The following is a 15,032-nucleotide window of genomic DNA, read 5'->3' on the forward strand; positions in this document are numbered from 1 at the left end:
TTTTTTTTTTTTTTGACACCGGATCACATTTTGAAATTCAAATTCAACAGCAGAATGAAAGGGTAAAATGCACTGTTCAAAATGCAGTGCGTTGGTAAGCAGATGCAGAGCTTGGTCTAAGGAAACTAATTCTCTGAATTCAGCTCTTTAATTTAGGGTTAGACACACTTTCTTTTGTAACTATTATACTTTTACGTGAATGTTCAGAGAGGGCTGTGCTTGTTTCACGCATGAGGATGGCTGTAACCAATCCATTCGATCTCTCTGGGCTTATTCAGCTATCCCAGCACTCTCCTGAACCTTCACGGTGTATCCTCTATTTATGCCAGAAGAGACAGGGTCTGCTGTGTGTATTAAAAGAGAACGATGCTAATGAGAGGGAAGAAAAGTTGCTTTGGTACATAAAGCCTTTAAAAGACACTGAATCAGGAAACAGGAACACAGGTAAAAAATAAAGACAACAAAAAGAGACTGACATTTACAACACAGGGAATTGTCAGAACATCAAGGCTTATGAAGAGCTCTCTATTTATCCGCTACAGTGCCTCCACAGTTATTGGTGTGCTGCCAGGCTCCACTCTCTGAAAACTACTTTAACAAGCTCACCTGCTGCCACAGAAACCTTGCAACACAATACAGAACTGAGGGGTCATGGAGGGGGGCTTCACTCCCCTCAATGTACTTGTCACAATACATTTCTTGCAATACATTGAGTAGAGAGCTACTTCAGCAACTCTGAACTGCACAAACTGAGCCTGCAGCTGGAAAAGCTGTGCTTGTACTTCAGACAGCATGTTAATGGGATTGGCCATCACTATGAATCCTCGGACAGTGGAAACCGAATTGTCTTGCGATGGCAGGCTAGCTGATTTTCTAAATTGTTCGTACTGGTGCCTACAGATGTACTCTTTCTCAAATGGCTTGTCTATTATAAAGTCAACCTGCTTATCACTCTCTCTTCCTGTCCCCCCCACTTATTATAACCACATTGAAATGTCCTGGCCAGAATATAATGAGAGTCAACAGGGACAACTCTTGATAATATCACTTTGGTTACTATCACCCACATTATCAGACATATAACTGATTCTAATTTATATCGTGTATGGAAAGCATAAGATTAGAAGGTTTACATGTAAGGTAGTTGCTGCACAGTACTAAATGCTTCAACATATAAAGTATGGCTTTCACAAGACTGCAGTGTGTGTGTGTGTGTATGTTTACAGCACCTCATGATTGCAATTATTAAAATGTGTTGTACATACACACAGTATAGTAGACTGCATATTGTTTTTATTATTAAGCTCTATTGTAATCAATGCAATACCTAGTCCTATAACTAGTACTGTATTTCAAGTTTTACAGCAAAACAGGCCCAGCTGGTGTCTCAGCACTTCTGTGTTTAATGCTTACAGTATTTTGCCAGTGAAGGCTTGATAAAGTCAGCTCTGCTTATTGTCACTTCAGTCCCTTTGAAGTGATACTTTGACTGTTTAAGCCTTCACATATGGGTTTACCAATTTTATTTTCCATAAACTGATGACAAGCTACTGTAAGGAAAAACAACACTTTAGTGTGTTAACCCTTTGCGATCCATTTATTCAGTGCCTGTCAGGCATGTCAGGTCCAATTTATTTTCATACAAGCTGTTTATTTTACACGCGCTGTTTAAAAAGTAATTTTATTCACAGTAAACAGTGTTTAAAAGGCATATCAACAAGACACTCAGTACTGCATCTCCAGCCCTGCCTCACTACTTTTTCGCTGTATTTATCACATATGTCTTCACAGTAGTGCATACAGATAAATCATTTCCTGATCACTAGGGACCTGTGCTTGACATCTTTTTGATGATGTCGGACCTGGTCCGACATCATCCCGCAAAGGGTTAAGCTATGCTGTGCTGTACCTGTTTGAGTGTGTGGTACTGTGTTATGCTGGCTGTGCTGTGCTATGCTGTACCTGTTTGAGTGTGTGGTATTGTGTAATGCTGTACTGTGCTGTACCTGTTTGGTACTGTGTTGTGCTGTACCTGTTTGAGTGAGTGGTAATGTGCTGTACCTGTGAGAGTGATACGGTGTTGTACTGTGCTGTACCTTTTTGAGGGAGTGGCACTGTGCTGTGCTGTGCTGTACCTATTTGAGTGAGTGAAACTATGCTGTATCTGTTTGAGTGAGTGGTACTGTGTTGTACTGTGCTGTGCTGTACCTGTTTGAATGAGTGCTACTGTGCTGCACTATGCTGTACCTGTTTGAGTGAATGGTACTGTGCTGTGCTGTGCTGTACCTGTTTGAGTGAGTGGTACTGTGCTGTGCTGTACCTGTTTGAGTGAGTGATACTGTGCTGTGCTGTGCTGTACCTGTTTGAGTCAGTGGTACTGTGCTGTACCTATTTGAGTGAGTGGTAGTGTGTTGTGCTGTGCTGTACCTATTTGAGTCAGTGGTACTATGTTGTACTGTGCTGTGCTGTACCTGAATGTGTGAGTGGTACTGTGCTGTGCTGTACATGCGTACATGTATACATAATGCGTGACTGAACCGAACAATGCATGATGAACTGCTAAAGACTGCTTCACTAATGCAGAACTTTATGACCAGAGAGCACATCAAGTATTCAACTATGAACATTTAACAATGTATTACTTTTCCTTGAATGTTTTAGTTTGTTTCTTCTTTATACATATGTTTTTAACTATGAAGCCTAACCTGTATTCTTCTTCCTTTGAGAATATGAATAAATCTAATAATAATTTGGATTGTTAGGTTTCTATGATTGATTGAAGTACTTAAACATACATAATATTAATTGTTAATCTTTTCATCATGAATTTAGGGATAATTAAGCCAGAATCTCTAGTTCTTACTGAGGTATTGTGTATATTATTAATAATTACATTATGAGCTATAATGGGTTTTTTCTTTAATGGTAATTGGCAAGGAAACAGCTGTGACATAAATCCTAGATCTACAAAGTAAATATGCATGACAACCTGTTTGAGTGAGTGGTACTGTGCTGTGCTATACCGTACCTGTTTGAGTGAGTGGTTCTGTGCTGTGATGTCCTGTACCTGTTTGAGTGAGTGGTTATGTGATGTCCTGTACCTGTTTGAGTGAGTGGTTGTGCTGTGCTGTACCTGTTTGAGTGAGTGGTTGTGCTGTGCTGTACCTGTTTGAGTGAGTGGTTGTGCTGTGCTGTACCTGTTTGAGTGATACTGTGCTGTGCTGTACCTGTTTGAGTGATACTGTGCTGTGCTGTACCTGTTTGAGTGGTACTGTGCTGTGCTATACCTGTTTGAGTGGCACTGTGCTGTGCTGTACCTGTTTGAGTGAGTGGTACTGTGCTGTCAGGGCCCGGACCATCTCTGGCAGTGCAATAGGAATCTTGATAAGCCGGTCTGAGAAGGCGGCGAGGATGTGTCTGGATCGCTCGGCCCACTCCCTTCGGCCGGTGTAGTGGGACAGTCTCAGGAGGCTTAGCGCAGACACAGAGTTTGCACTCGGCTCAGCACCGTCCTGGTCTGGGAGAAAGACGAGAAACCTATCAGTATCAGCATGACACCTACAATCAAAACGTCCTCAAAGATCTTCAGTTCAAATCCTCATACATACATACGGGTCAGTATCATCATGACACCTACAATCACAACGTCCTCAAATCCTCATACAAACATACAGGTTTTATAAACCCGGTTCATATTAAAAATGAGCTTTCCAAAACAGAAATAAACAAGCTAAATATATTATGGTAAAATAGTCTTAAATGGGTGCTTGCATGTTCTCTACCATTCTCTATATTTATTATTTACCAGGCTTACTACTAATGTCATTATTTACCACAGGAAATTTCATCTTTCTGAAGGTTAGCAAAATGACCACTAGTGGTGTCCAACTGTAATTTCCACAGCTGTGTCGGTACCGTGAAGTGTCTGGAATGATCTCTATATATAATCAAGCTTCAGACTGTCAAGTTCACAAAGCCAGGTGAATAAGTGAATTACAGAAAAAAACACATTAAGCACTAGGGCAGTGAAAATACAATCACAAAACAGTGAGAGACTGGTCAATATAATATAACACATACAATATAACCTGTACCTTAACTTAAAGTAACCTCAGGAAACAAGAAGAAAATGAGGCGATATGACAGAGAGACAGTCTATTATAGTTACCTGATGCTCAACAGAAACAAAGCAGGTATAACAATAAACAGAGTAGCATAATGTAAGCGGTATATTATTAAACAGAAATTTTAAAACGTATCATCGATATGTCCAGAGGTTAAAAACAATGTGGCACCAAAAAGGGTCAATTCTACTAGACAAGACAGAGAGTAGCTTTACAGGAGACACAAATTTTTCAAAATTATCCAAAGCCTTTTGTGCAGGAGATACACGCTGCATACCCCTGATACTGTAGAACGTAAACGGAGGATGTCTCACAGTTTTGGAGAAGCAGGAAACCCAGATTTGCAGTTCTGGCAGCAGTTCCCCTGCGGTGCTTAACAGAACCTGTCAACTGGGTAGATGCAGAGCGATCCTTCAAATCTTTAAATAATGTGCTCAGGGATGACAGACGGAGCATCAAAAGTGAACTCTTAATATACATCTTGTACTACCACAGCTGTGTTTAAATAGACATTAATGAAAAGGACATTGTTGTAAAATTTTCAGTTTACGATCAGAACATTTATTTAAAAAATGTAATTTCAGAGTTCAGATAATTGTTTTCGGATAAGAAATACTTATTCAAAGTATAAGGTGTACATGCTCTGTTACAGTTGTTTGAAAAAGATCTGACAAATAAAATAATACTGTTTACTTTTGACAGGGAGCTTGTGTTAAAAGAAAACACTTTAAATACAAGTTAAATATATTACATGGATGTTTATTTAGCACAACTATTACAATATGCAGTATGCTGCATTAATAAATATAAGTCTTTGTAGCCATGACCATTTTAGCCGTGAATGTGGTGTGATTTTTACACACTTTTACCATGACGAAATCATATCCTAATTAATCACTGAGGGGTAGATGTGCTAAGATGGGCCAGTAGCAGTGCAAACATACTGCCATTTGCATTTCTACTGCAACAATTCGCAAAGAATACATTTTGTTGTATGCACTAAGAGACAATATGTTAATAAAAAAAGCCGCAATATACTCTAGTACTGCAAGATTCGTTCGACATTTTTTCAAACTTCAGTGTGTGCAGGTGTGTATGTGGTAGTCCTAGCCAGAAATACGATCGCCTTAAGTTAGGCTCCTCATCATTTCACAGCTTTAATTAATGCTGTACCGATATCATATAGTCGAAGCAGGATAATAATGCAACAGAGTCGTAAAGTGCTCAATATATTTTAAATGTATAAATCATAATAATCAGTTTTTATTTAAGTAAGTCAGTGGTACAGTGCTAAATTGTGCACAATTACAAACTATTCCTATACAGATGTTCAGAATGAGCTGAAGGGGTTAGCGGCACATGTGTGCAGTCTATTGCTCCCAGCATGTTGGGGAAACCAGAAATGTCATAGAAATTTGTTTTCAAGGCTTGTAAGTACACTCTGCTTTTAGGGGGAAAATAGGTATTTGGCTGTTCGCCCCAAAAATGCACAACTGGCAACACACAAGAAAAAGTAGACTGGGAAATGCCAGCAACAATTGCGGCTGTTTAAAACATGCTTTCAAAAGTTCTTAACAAATTGATGCAACTGTAAGTGTGGCAGTTGTCAGCAGCTTTAGCACATCTCATTATAATATTTGAGAACCCTCATTTGCACTATCTCCACCCCCTTTTTTTTTGTGAATTTAAGCAGGACCGCCCATAATTATATGTAAAGCAAAACTGCTGCCGTAAAGCATTCCCTAAAAAGTCGCTAACAGCAATGTGCTTGTTTAGTACATTTCACCTTAGACTTCCGACCTGTTTGAAACCGGTTTGCGACTTCAGACAGCCACATCACGTTAGTACATCTACCCCTGAATTATCTACCGCGGTATCAACTGGGAGATGTGATTCTTTCTCGATGCAGTGATGACACATTTCTATCGAAACAAGCAGAGTGAAATGTTTTTTATCTGTTGGTTATAAGGAGGAAAGACAAATAATCACAGGTAAAATACGACTGTGTTAGCTGGTTTGATCACAAGGTTCTATTTTACAATCACACTGTCAGATTGGTATTGATTGGTACTCAATAATGTGCAGACTGAGAAATATAGATAGTAAATATTTAAAATATTGATTGTAGGGAAGCATTTGATTTTGCTGCCCCCTCACTGAAATAAACTACTCAGATCCACAACAGAACCGCACCAATTAAAGACACAAATAAAACATTCCAATTTGATATATGCATTTTACTACCACGTAACAATGTCATATTGATATAATCTAAAGCAGAGCTATATATGGCTCTTTCGAATCAAGGTTTTTAATGGGTTTGACAAGACTGCATAACAAATCATAGTCCATAATAGACACACATATAATGAGTTTTAAATATGCAACAAGTTCATTGAGCAGGACCATACTGAAGCTGTAAACAGTTTCTACTATTCAGTCAGCTTGTTTGTTTTTTTGTCAGTGATATATACATACACATGCACACACACACACACAGTCGACTCCACATAACTGCATGGGCTTTGGACCGGTGTGAGGTCATGCACATAACCGGAGTGAGGGAATACAATGACAATAGGTCTATATGTACATGTATGTGTGACTCTTTTTGATCAGATTCATAACTTTATTTTCTCCTTACATTTTATTACAAGCAACTTAAAATACTGAACAAGTTCATAGAAAAAAACAACTTGAAATACATTATACGCTCAATGCAAACAACACTATTCTCTGGCAACGCACGATATGAAATGTAAAATAATGTAAAATAATGTACAGTATATAACAACCAGCATAAACTAAGTTATTGTAACACAGTACAGTACAGTTGAACATACAAGTTATAGTTAAAGAACAGTTGTGTGCAGTACCTTACTACCGCTCTTGTGACTACAATGTAGCAAAAAACATATTTGATGGAAGTTTGCACAGTATTCGACCGACTGATCTGATAAACAGGTGATTGCAAACTGTCTTTCTTGCCGGCTTTTCCCGCTGTCATGCTGACAGTCTAATGTTTTCTTCTAGTTCAAAGCCACTGGAGCTGAAGACGCACATAGCAATACAATGTTGACAAGCCGCGCATAGCAACAGACCGTTGACAGCATACGTGGACAGTGCAGTGTCAATCTGTAACATTGCTGCTTTGTAATTGGCTGTACCACGTAGCAACTAGAATGACACTCGATTGCATCCCGACTGAGTCCTCCAGTCGAGTACAACTCCTTGCATTATGCAATATGCAATTATCCAAATTAAAATGCACACTCTGGGACATGGGCAGCTTCATATAATTAAGTGAATTATGCATTTAGCCGAAATGCATTTAACTGTATCAGACAATCATAGAAAATGTACCAAAAAACAGGACCAGCTGCATGCTATGCAACTAACCGATTTATGCAATTTAGCAAAAACAAACATAAAAAGAGGAACCAAATAAACACGGCACAAGGGCCAAAATAAAAGGTTTAAACAAAAGAATAACTCCTTCCAACAAACAAATACACGTATACATGTGGCCACTCCTCAATCAGTATCAATTACCTAATTGGGGAATAGCCACACCTGTGATTACTGACAGGAAGAGATTTAACTCCACCCCTCCATCCTTACATTCCCACACACACACTGCCACACACCTCCTCCCTTGTGCAGCGCACACATAGCCGCAATCGGCCACCTTCCCCCTTAAAACACCAACCCTCCCTCCCTTGTCGGTTCTCTCCATCCTGAAGTGGTGGAAGTGGTCCCTTCGCCTCCTCTTTTGGCCATGGTAGTGCTGGGCCTTCTGTCAAGGGTGCCCGTTTAACCCCCTTGGTGATCCTTGGGCTTCAATGAGGAGGTGCCATAAAGTGTGGCCCCAACGCTTGTAGCGGTGCTGAGCCTTCTGGCAGTGCCACCTGCGCTGAGCCCTCCAGCGATGGCAAAGCTGGCAGCGGCATGTTGCCATCCGGCAGTGGTGACACGGTCAGCAGCATGTGGCCTTTCGGCACTGGTGACTCTGCCAGCGGCGACACAGGCAGCAGCGTGGGGCACTCCTGCAGGGGTGGCGGCGCAGGGCACTCATGAATAGCTGGCTGCAGAGGTGGCGGGAACTACTGGCTCAGCAATCCTTCGCCTCCCGAATGTCACCGCCTGCCATCGCCTCCCGAGTGTCACCGCCTGTCATCGCCTCCTGAGTGTCACCGCCTGTCATCGCCTCTCGAATGTCAGCTCCTGCCCTGTTCTGCACCGCCCGAGGATGCCACACCTCCCGGGGTTGTCTGTCCCGCACCTTCCAGGGTTGCCTGTTTGTCGCAGCCTGGCGCTGCCTGTTCATCACCACCAGGGATGTCTGTTCGTCATCACCAGGGGGTCCTTTGCTGCTGACCCCCAGGAATTTGTTGTTGCCGCAGCCAGCGTGGCCACTGGAGGAGGGCCTTTCACCACTATCAGCCTTTCCGCTGCCAGCGTGGCCACTGCTGGAAGGTCTCACACCATGGCCGCCACAACAGCAACCAGAGCTGCTGTTGCTGCACCAGGAGGCATGATGTCACCGCCTCCTCAGCCAGGAGGCCAGTTCCGGAAAGAATCCGGAGGGAGAAAATCGGACAAGGGGGAGGGATTTTGTCTTTTAAAGGGGGAGGTGGCCATTTGTGGCCATGTGTGCGGTGCACAAGGGGGGAGGCAATGTTGGAAATAGTGTGTGTGTGGGAATGTAAGGTTGGCAGGGATGGGGTTAAATCTGTCACTGCCATCAATCACAGAAGGCATATCATCCAGAGCCCAAGAGAGAGAAGGCAGAGCATCCAGAGCTCAAGGGGGGGGAGGCCAAGCATCCATTGCCCAGAAGTAGAGAGCCAGAGTGCCCATTGCACAGAGGAGTGGAACCCATCTCTCGACACCCAAGATGGGGGACCAGCCATGCCGACCTCAGCAGCCGCTGCATGTGCTGCTGAGGGGAGCGTGGCAAAAGCTAGAGGCTCAACTGTTGCCGCCGCCTCCTTGGCCAGGGGCTCCAGAGTTGCCATCGCCTCCCAAATGTCAGCTCCTGCCATCACCTCCCGAGTGTCAGCTCCTGCCATCGCCTCCTGAGTGTCACCGCCTGCCATCGCCTCCCGAGTGTCACCGCCTGCCATCGCCTCCCGAGTGTCACCGCCTGCCATCGCCTCCCGAGTGTCAGCTCCTGCCATCGCCTCCCGAGTGTCATCGCCTGCCATCGCCTCCCGAGTGTCAGCTCCTGCCATCGCCTCCCGAGTGTCACCGCCTGCCATCGCCTCCCGAGTGTCAGCTCCTGCCATCGCCTCCCGAGTGTCAGCTCCTGCCATAGCCTCCCGAGTGCCAGCTCCTGCCATAGCCTCCCGAGTGTCACCGCCTGCCATCGCCTCCCGAGTGCCACCGCCTGCCATCGCCTCCCGAGTGTCAGCTCCTGCCATCGCCTCCCGAGTGTCACCGCCTGCCATCGCCTCCCGAGTGTCACCACCTGCCATCGCCTCCCGAGTGTCAGCTCCTGCCATCGCCTCCCGAGTGTCACCGCCTGCCATCGCCTCCCGAGTGTCACCGCCTGCCATCGCCTCCCGAGTGTCACCGCCTGCCATCGCCTCCCGAATGTCACCGCCTGCCATCGCCTCCCGAGTGTCACCGCCTGTCATCGCCTCCCGAGTGTCACCGCCTGTCATCGCCTCTCGAATGTCAGCTCCTGCCCTGTTCTGCACCGCCCGAGGATGCCACACCTCCCAGGGTTGTCTGTCCCGCACCTTCCAGGGTTGCCTGTTCGTCACAGCCTGGCGCTGCCTGTTCATCACCACCAGGGGATGTCTGTTCGTCATCACCAGGGGGTCCTTTGCTGCTGACCCCCAGGAATTTGTTGTTGCCGCAGCCAGCGTGGCCACTGGAGGAGGGCCTTTCACCACTATCAGCCTTTCCGCTGCCAGCGTGGCCACTGCTGGAAGGTCTCACACCATGGCCGCCACAACAGCAACCAGAGCTGCTGTTGCTGCACCAGGAGGCATGATGTCGCTGCCTCCTCAGCCAGGAGGCCAGTTCCCATCACCTGGGGGACCTTTGCTGCTGACTCCTAGGGATTTATTGTTGCCACTGCCCGTGGCCCCATTGTTGCCTCTGTTCTTGTGCAAGGACAATAATAGATACTTTTGGGACATTAAGGGGGAGGTGGCCATTGAGGCCATGTGTATCTCACATCTCACACAAGAGGGGGGGGGGGGGGGGGGGGGTGTGTGAAGGGGTACGCCCGCCTCTATATTTATTTATATTGTTTTTGTATTATTATTATTATTATTGTTGTATTGTGTTAAAAAAAAAAAAAAAAATGCAAAGGTCGTGTTAACGCAAAATTGAGACCTAAACGCAAAATACAGTGACTTGCGAAAGTATTGACCCCATTGGCATTTTTCCTATTTTGTTGCCTCACAACCTGGAATTAAAATGGATTTTTTTGGGTTTTGTATCATTTGATTTACACAACATGCCTACCACTTTGAAGATGCAAAATATTTTTTATTGTGAAACAAATAAGAAATAAGACAAAAAATCAGAAAACTTGAGCATGCATAAGTATTCACCCCCCCCAAAGTCAATACTTTGTAGAGCCACCTTTTGCAGCAATTATAGCTGCTAGTCTCTTGGGGTATGTATCTATAAGGCAAAACTGTTCCAGCTCCTTCAAGTTGGATGGGTTCCGCTGGTGTACAGCAATCTTTAAGTCATACCACAGATTCTCAATTGGACTGAGGTCTGGGCTTTGACTAGGCCATTCCAAGACATTTAAATGTTTCCCCTTAAACCACTCGAGTGTTGCTTTAGCAGTATGCTTAGGGTCATTGTCCTGCTGGAAGGTGAACCTCCGTCCCAGTCTCAAATCTCTGGAAGACTGAAACAGGTTTCCCTCAAGAATTTCCCTGTATTTAGCGCCATCCATCATTCCTTCAATTCTGACCAGTTTCCCCGTCCCTGCCGAAGAAAAACATCCCCACAGCATGATGCTGCCACCACCATGCTTCACTGTGGGGATGGTGTTCTCAGGGTGATGAGAGGTGTTGGGTTTGCGCCAGACATAGCGTTTCCCTTGATGGCCAAAAAGCTCAATTTTAGTCTCATCTGACCAGATTACTTTCTTCCATATGTTTGGGGAGTCTCCCACATGTCTTTTGGCGAACACCAAACATGTTTGCTTATTTTTTTCTTTAAGCAATGGCTTTTTTCTGGCCACTCTTCCGTAAAGCCCAGCTCTGTGGAGTGTACGGCTTAAAGTGGTCCTATGGACAGATACTCCAATCTCTGCTGTGGAGCTTTGCAGCTCCTTCAGGGTTATCTTTGGTCTCTTTGTTGCCTCTCTGATTAATGCCCTCCTTGCCTGGTCCGTGAGTTTTGGTGGGCGGCCCTCTCTTGCCAGGTTTGTTGTGGTGCCATATTCTTTCCATTTTTTAATAATGGCTTTAATGGTGCTCCGTGGGATGTTCAAAGTTTTGGATATTTTTTTATAACCCAACCCTGATCTGTACTTCTCCAAAACTTTGTCCCTGACCTGTTTGGAGAGCTCCTTGGTCTTCATGGTGCCGCTTGCTTGGTGGTGCCCCTTGCTTAGTGGTGTTGCAGACTCTGGGGCCTTTTAGAACAGGTGTATATATACAGAGATCATGTGACAGATCATGTGACACTTAGATTGCACACAGGTGGACTTTATCTAACTAATTATGTGACTTCTGAAGTTAATTGGTTGCACCAGATCTTATTTAGAGGCTTAATAGCAAAGGGGGTGAATACATATGCACGCACCACTTTTCCGTTATTTATTTTTTTGAATTTTTTTAAACAAGTTATTTTTTTCATTTCACTTCACCAATTTGGACTATTTTGTGTATGTCCATTACATGAAATCTAAATAAAAATCTATTTTAATTCCAGGTTGTAAGGCAACAAAATAGGAAAAATGCCAAGGGGGGGGGTCAATACTTTCGCAAGCCACTGTAAATCAATTGGACGGAAAAATATTTTGTCTTGCGTTCAATGGACACACAGAATGGAAAGCGACGCAGACGTGCATATTTAATCTACACTAATAAAGTATAATAATAAAAGTAATTACATCGAGTTGAAATCGTAGGTGCGACAAATTAGTAATCGGTCCGCATTACGCATGTGTGGTGTGTGATTACGATAATCTTTAAGTCAATCTCAAGGATCGGGAACGTGGAAAGTCATACGATAGTGCCATCATGCACCTGTACGTGACATAAAATGGCGAAAGAATGCGAACACACACACACACACACAACTAGGGCTAGAAGATTTGGGGTTTTATTTTTAATCAAGTGACAAATTTAGCTGATTTGGTTTCATAATTAAATAAAGAAAAAGCTGTTACTTGCAAAACAATCTTTACTTTTACCTTCATATCTTGCCTGAGCCTAATTCTGGTCCCTTTAATTTTATTTCAAACAGAGCTGACAAGTTACATGAATTGCAAAAATGCAAAAAAATACATATTTGAATGTATTTTAATTCCAGGCTATAAGGCAACAGAAGGTGAATATTTTGAAAGGGGGTGTAGACTTTCTATAGGCATTGTACATTAAAGTGTAATAAAGAAAACATTTATAGAATACCTAATTACGCCAATGTAATGAAATTGGGATTTCATTTTCACAGGTGCAATGCTTGTTTATTTCCAAAGGATATTCTGTTGAAGAACCGATCCCTAATACTGCCACTAGTAATGCAGTTGAAGAACATACCAGCACTCCAGGCTCAGCCAGCAATCCTGATAAAGATGTATGAGATCACACTGCACCAGCTGTTGGTTCAGTTGCTGAAGTGGATGAAGGACAGACTTCAGTCTGTGACCACCAAGTTGATGATGATATACCGTTAGCTGCTGTACCACTGGATCCTGCTGAATGGCCCCAACCTTTTCAGAATCACTAAGGTTAGAGTTTGTTTACAGAGGACCATTTAAAGTCAGCCCAAATTTTGCTTTCTCCAAGGGAAAAGATAACCGTTGATTCACCGATCATTTAAGATATCACACTTTAGAGAAATCTTGCTTTCTGTGGTTCTTCTGGCTCAAAAAACGTATACATGTCAAACAATGGAAACGAAAGAAATGGAATTGCTTGCTAATTGTGACCCACTAGCGGAACAGCATGTATGGCGTGTTCAAAGGGGTAAGCCCCATACTCATTTAGGGAAAGACATTCAGGATGAATTGTTTGATGCAGTCAGCAAAAAACTGTTTCCAAAAATAGTGACAGTGAAGGAGTCAAAATGCTATTCAATCATTTTTGACTGCACCCCCGATGTTAGCCATCAGGAACAGATGTCTGTGATACTTAGAGTAGTTGCAGTTGAATTGCATTTGTCAAATGCAATTCTAGAAAAGCCTGAAGAGCTCAATATTACATTTGATGACTGTAGAGGTCAGTCTTATGACAAGGGGCAAATACACCCACCCCTCATTATATCACCTCTCACTCTACTGCAGATTTGGCTATTCCGCAGTGCTGGAGTTGGCTGCCTATTTTTACAGTCTAACTGTGCATGCCTTAGCTGCAATATACATAGACAATTTCACTTAGAATTACTGTTTGTTTTATTTCGTACTGCACACCACAAATAAAAATATACCAAACAAATAGAAACAAAGCATTGCTATCATACTCTTATCATATACACACGTATTACACCTGACGCCCCCAATAACACGAGGGAATGGTTGTACAATATTTGTTATTAGCCTATTTGTTTTTCTATGGCCCTCGATATATAACGGATTTATATTGGACCCTGACACCCGGCAAAAGACAAGGTGTTCAACCTCGACTGCTACAAAAAAATACCTGAGCTGTTTATGTTCCTTCTGGGTCGCACATATTGATTTTGGTTATTTAAGATATGCAAAATCATCACAGGATGTTGTCAGATTCTTTGGATACCTTCAGGAACTCTTTTACAATTTTTTTTTTCTGCTGTCACATAATACATGTTAAAAAATATACAACTACGGCACTATTGGTTGTGTGTCTGTAAAAAGAGACAAAAGTCAAATGTACTCAAATTTGGATCATGTTTCTCAATGTTACAAATAACTGAGCTACGGCTAAATATGTAAATCGTATTATACGTACACACAAGCATATATATGGTTTAATTGCCATTACATATCATAACTAAACCATATTTGGTGTTGTAACGGGAGATCTGTGCTGACTGTTTGACGCATGTGGGGTACTGCAGGAAGTGGGCAGCAGCCTCGCAGATCCACCTGTCAGTTATGGCAGTGATACAGAGAGGTGGGGAAGAGGGTGTGCTGGCTTTCCCTCTCTCCGAGTGGCTGACAGACAGGCTTTGGGGGATTGCTGACCCTACAAGATAACGCTCTGTTGTTCCCTCAGTCTGCCCCTATAAGTCGAAACGAGCCAGCTGGCGGAAGCTCTGCTGCCGGACCGAGCACTACGACAAATTAAAGAAAAAGAAAAATCATTTTTAGGCGCGGGGAACAATTTGGGCAGAACCCTGAACAGTACAAGCAGGTTAAGGGAACAGGTGAGCGTAGGACGGAGACCTGGGCCGTGTGGACAGCGATGGTCGGGGTAACATTGCCGAGTGCAGCACCTTTATTTTGTAGTTTTATTACTGTGTTTTATTTTCCCTTTTTCTTTCGCCTTTTTGTTTTCATTATTATTTTTGTGCACCTGTATGTGCACTGGACTGGATAACAGCGTTAGTAACCCTGTGGTCCTGTTTGCTGTTGCCAGTATTCAGGTCATGGACAACAGTGCCTTCTCTGGCCAAACATAAATCAGTGCACCTGAGCGGCATTACAAATAAAGTTCTGTCTCTGTGTCAGTGAATTGCCCACCACCCTTCCACAGATGTATTTTTGTATTTACTGTAAATTTTATG

General features: G+C 43.3%; 1 protein-coding gene across 2 annotated transcripts in view; it reads right to left on the reverse strand.

Annotated features, from left to right (window-relative positions):
* The window catches only part of spata20 (spermatogenesis associated 20), a 121,342-nt gene that overhangs the window by 50,047 nt on the left and 56,263 nt on the right, over positions 1 to 15,032 (reverse strand). For both annotated transcript variants that reach the window (XM_041220360.1, XM_041220361.1), the window contains one exon: positions 3,318 to 3,517. In XM_041220360.1, coding sequence (XP_041076294.1) covers positions 3,318 to 3,517 — 200 coding nt within the window. The remainder of the gene's footprint in view (positions 1 to 3,317; positions 3,518 to 15,032) is intronic.

This window comes from Polyodon spathula, chromosome 20 (assembly GCF_017654505.1).
Source record: "Polyodon spathula isolate WHYD16114869_AA chromosome 20, ASM1765450v1, whole genome shotgun sequence".
NCBI lineage: Eukaryota > Metazoa > Chordata > Actinopteri > Acipenseriformes > Polyodontidae > Polyodon > Polyodon spathula.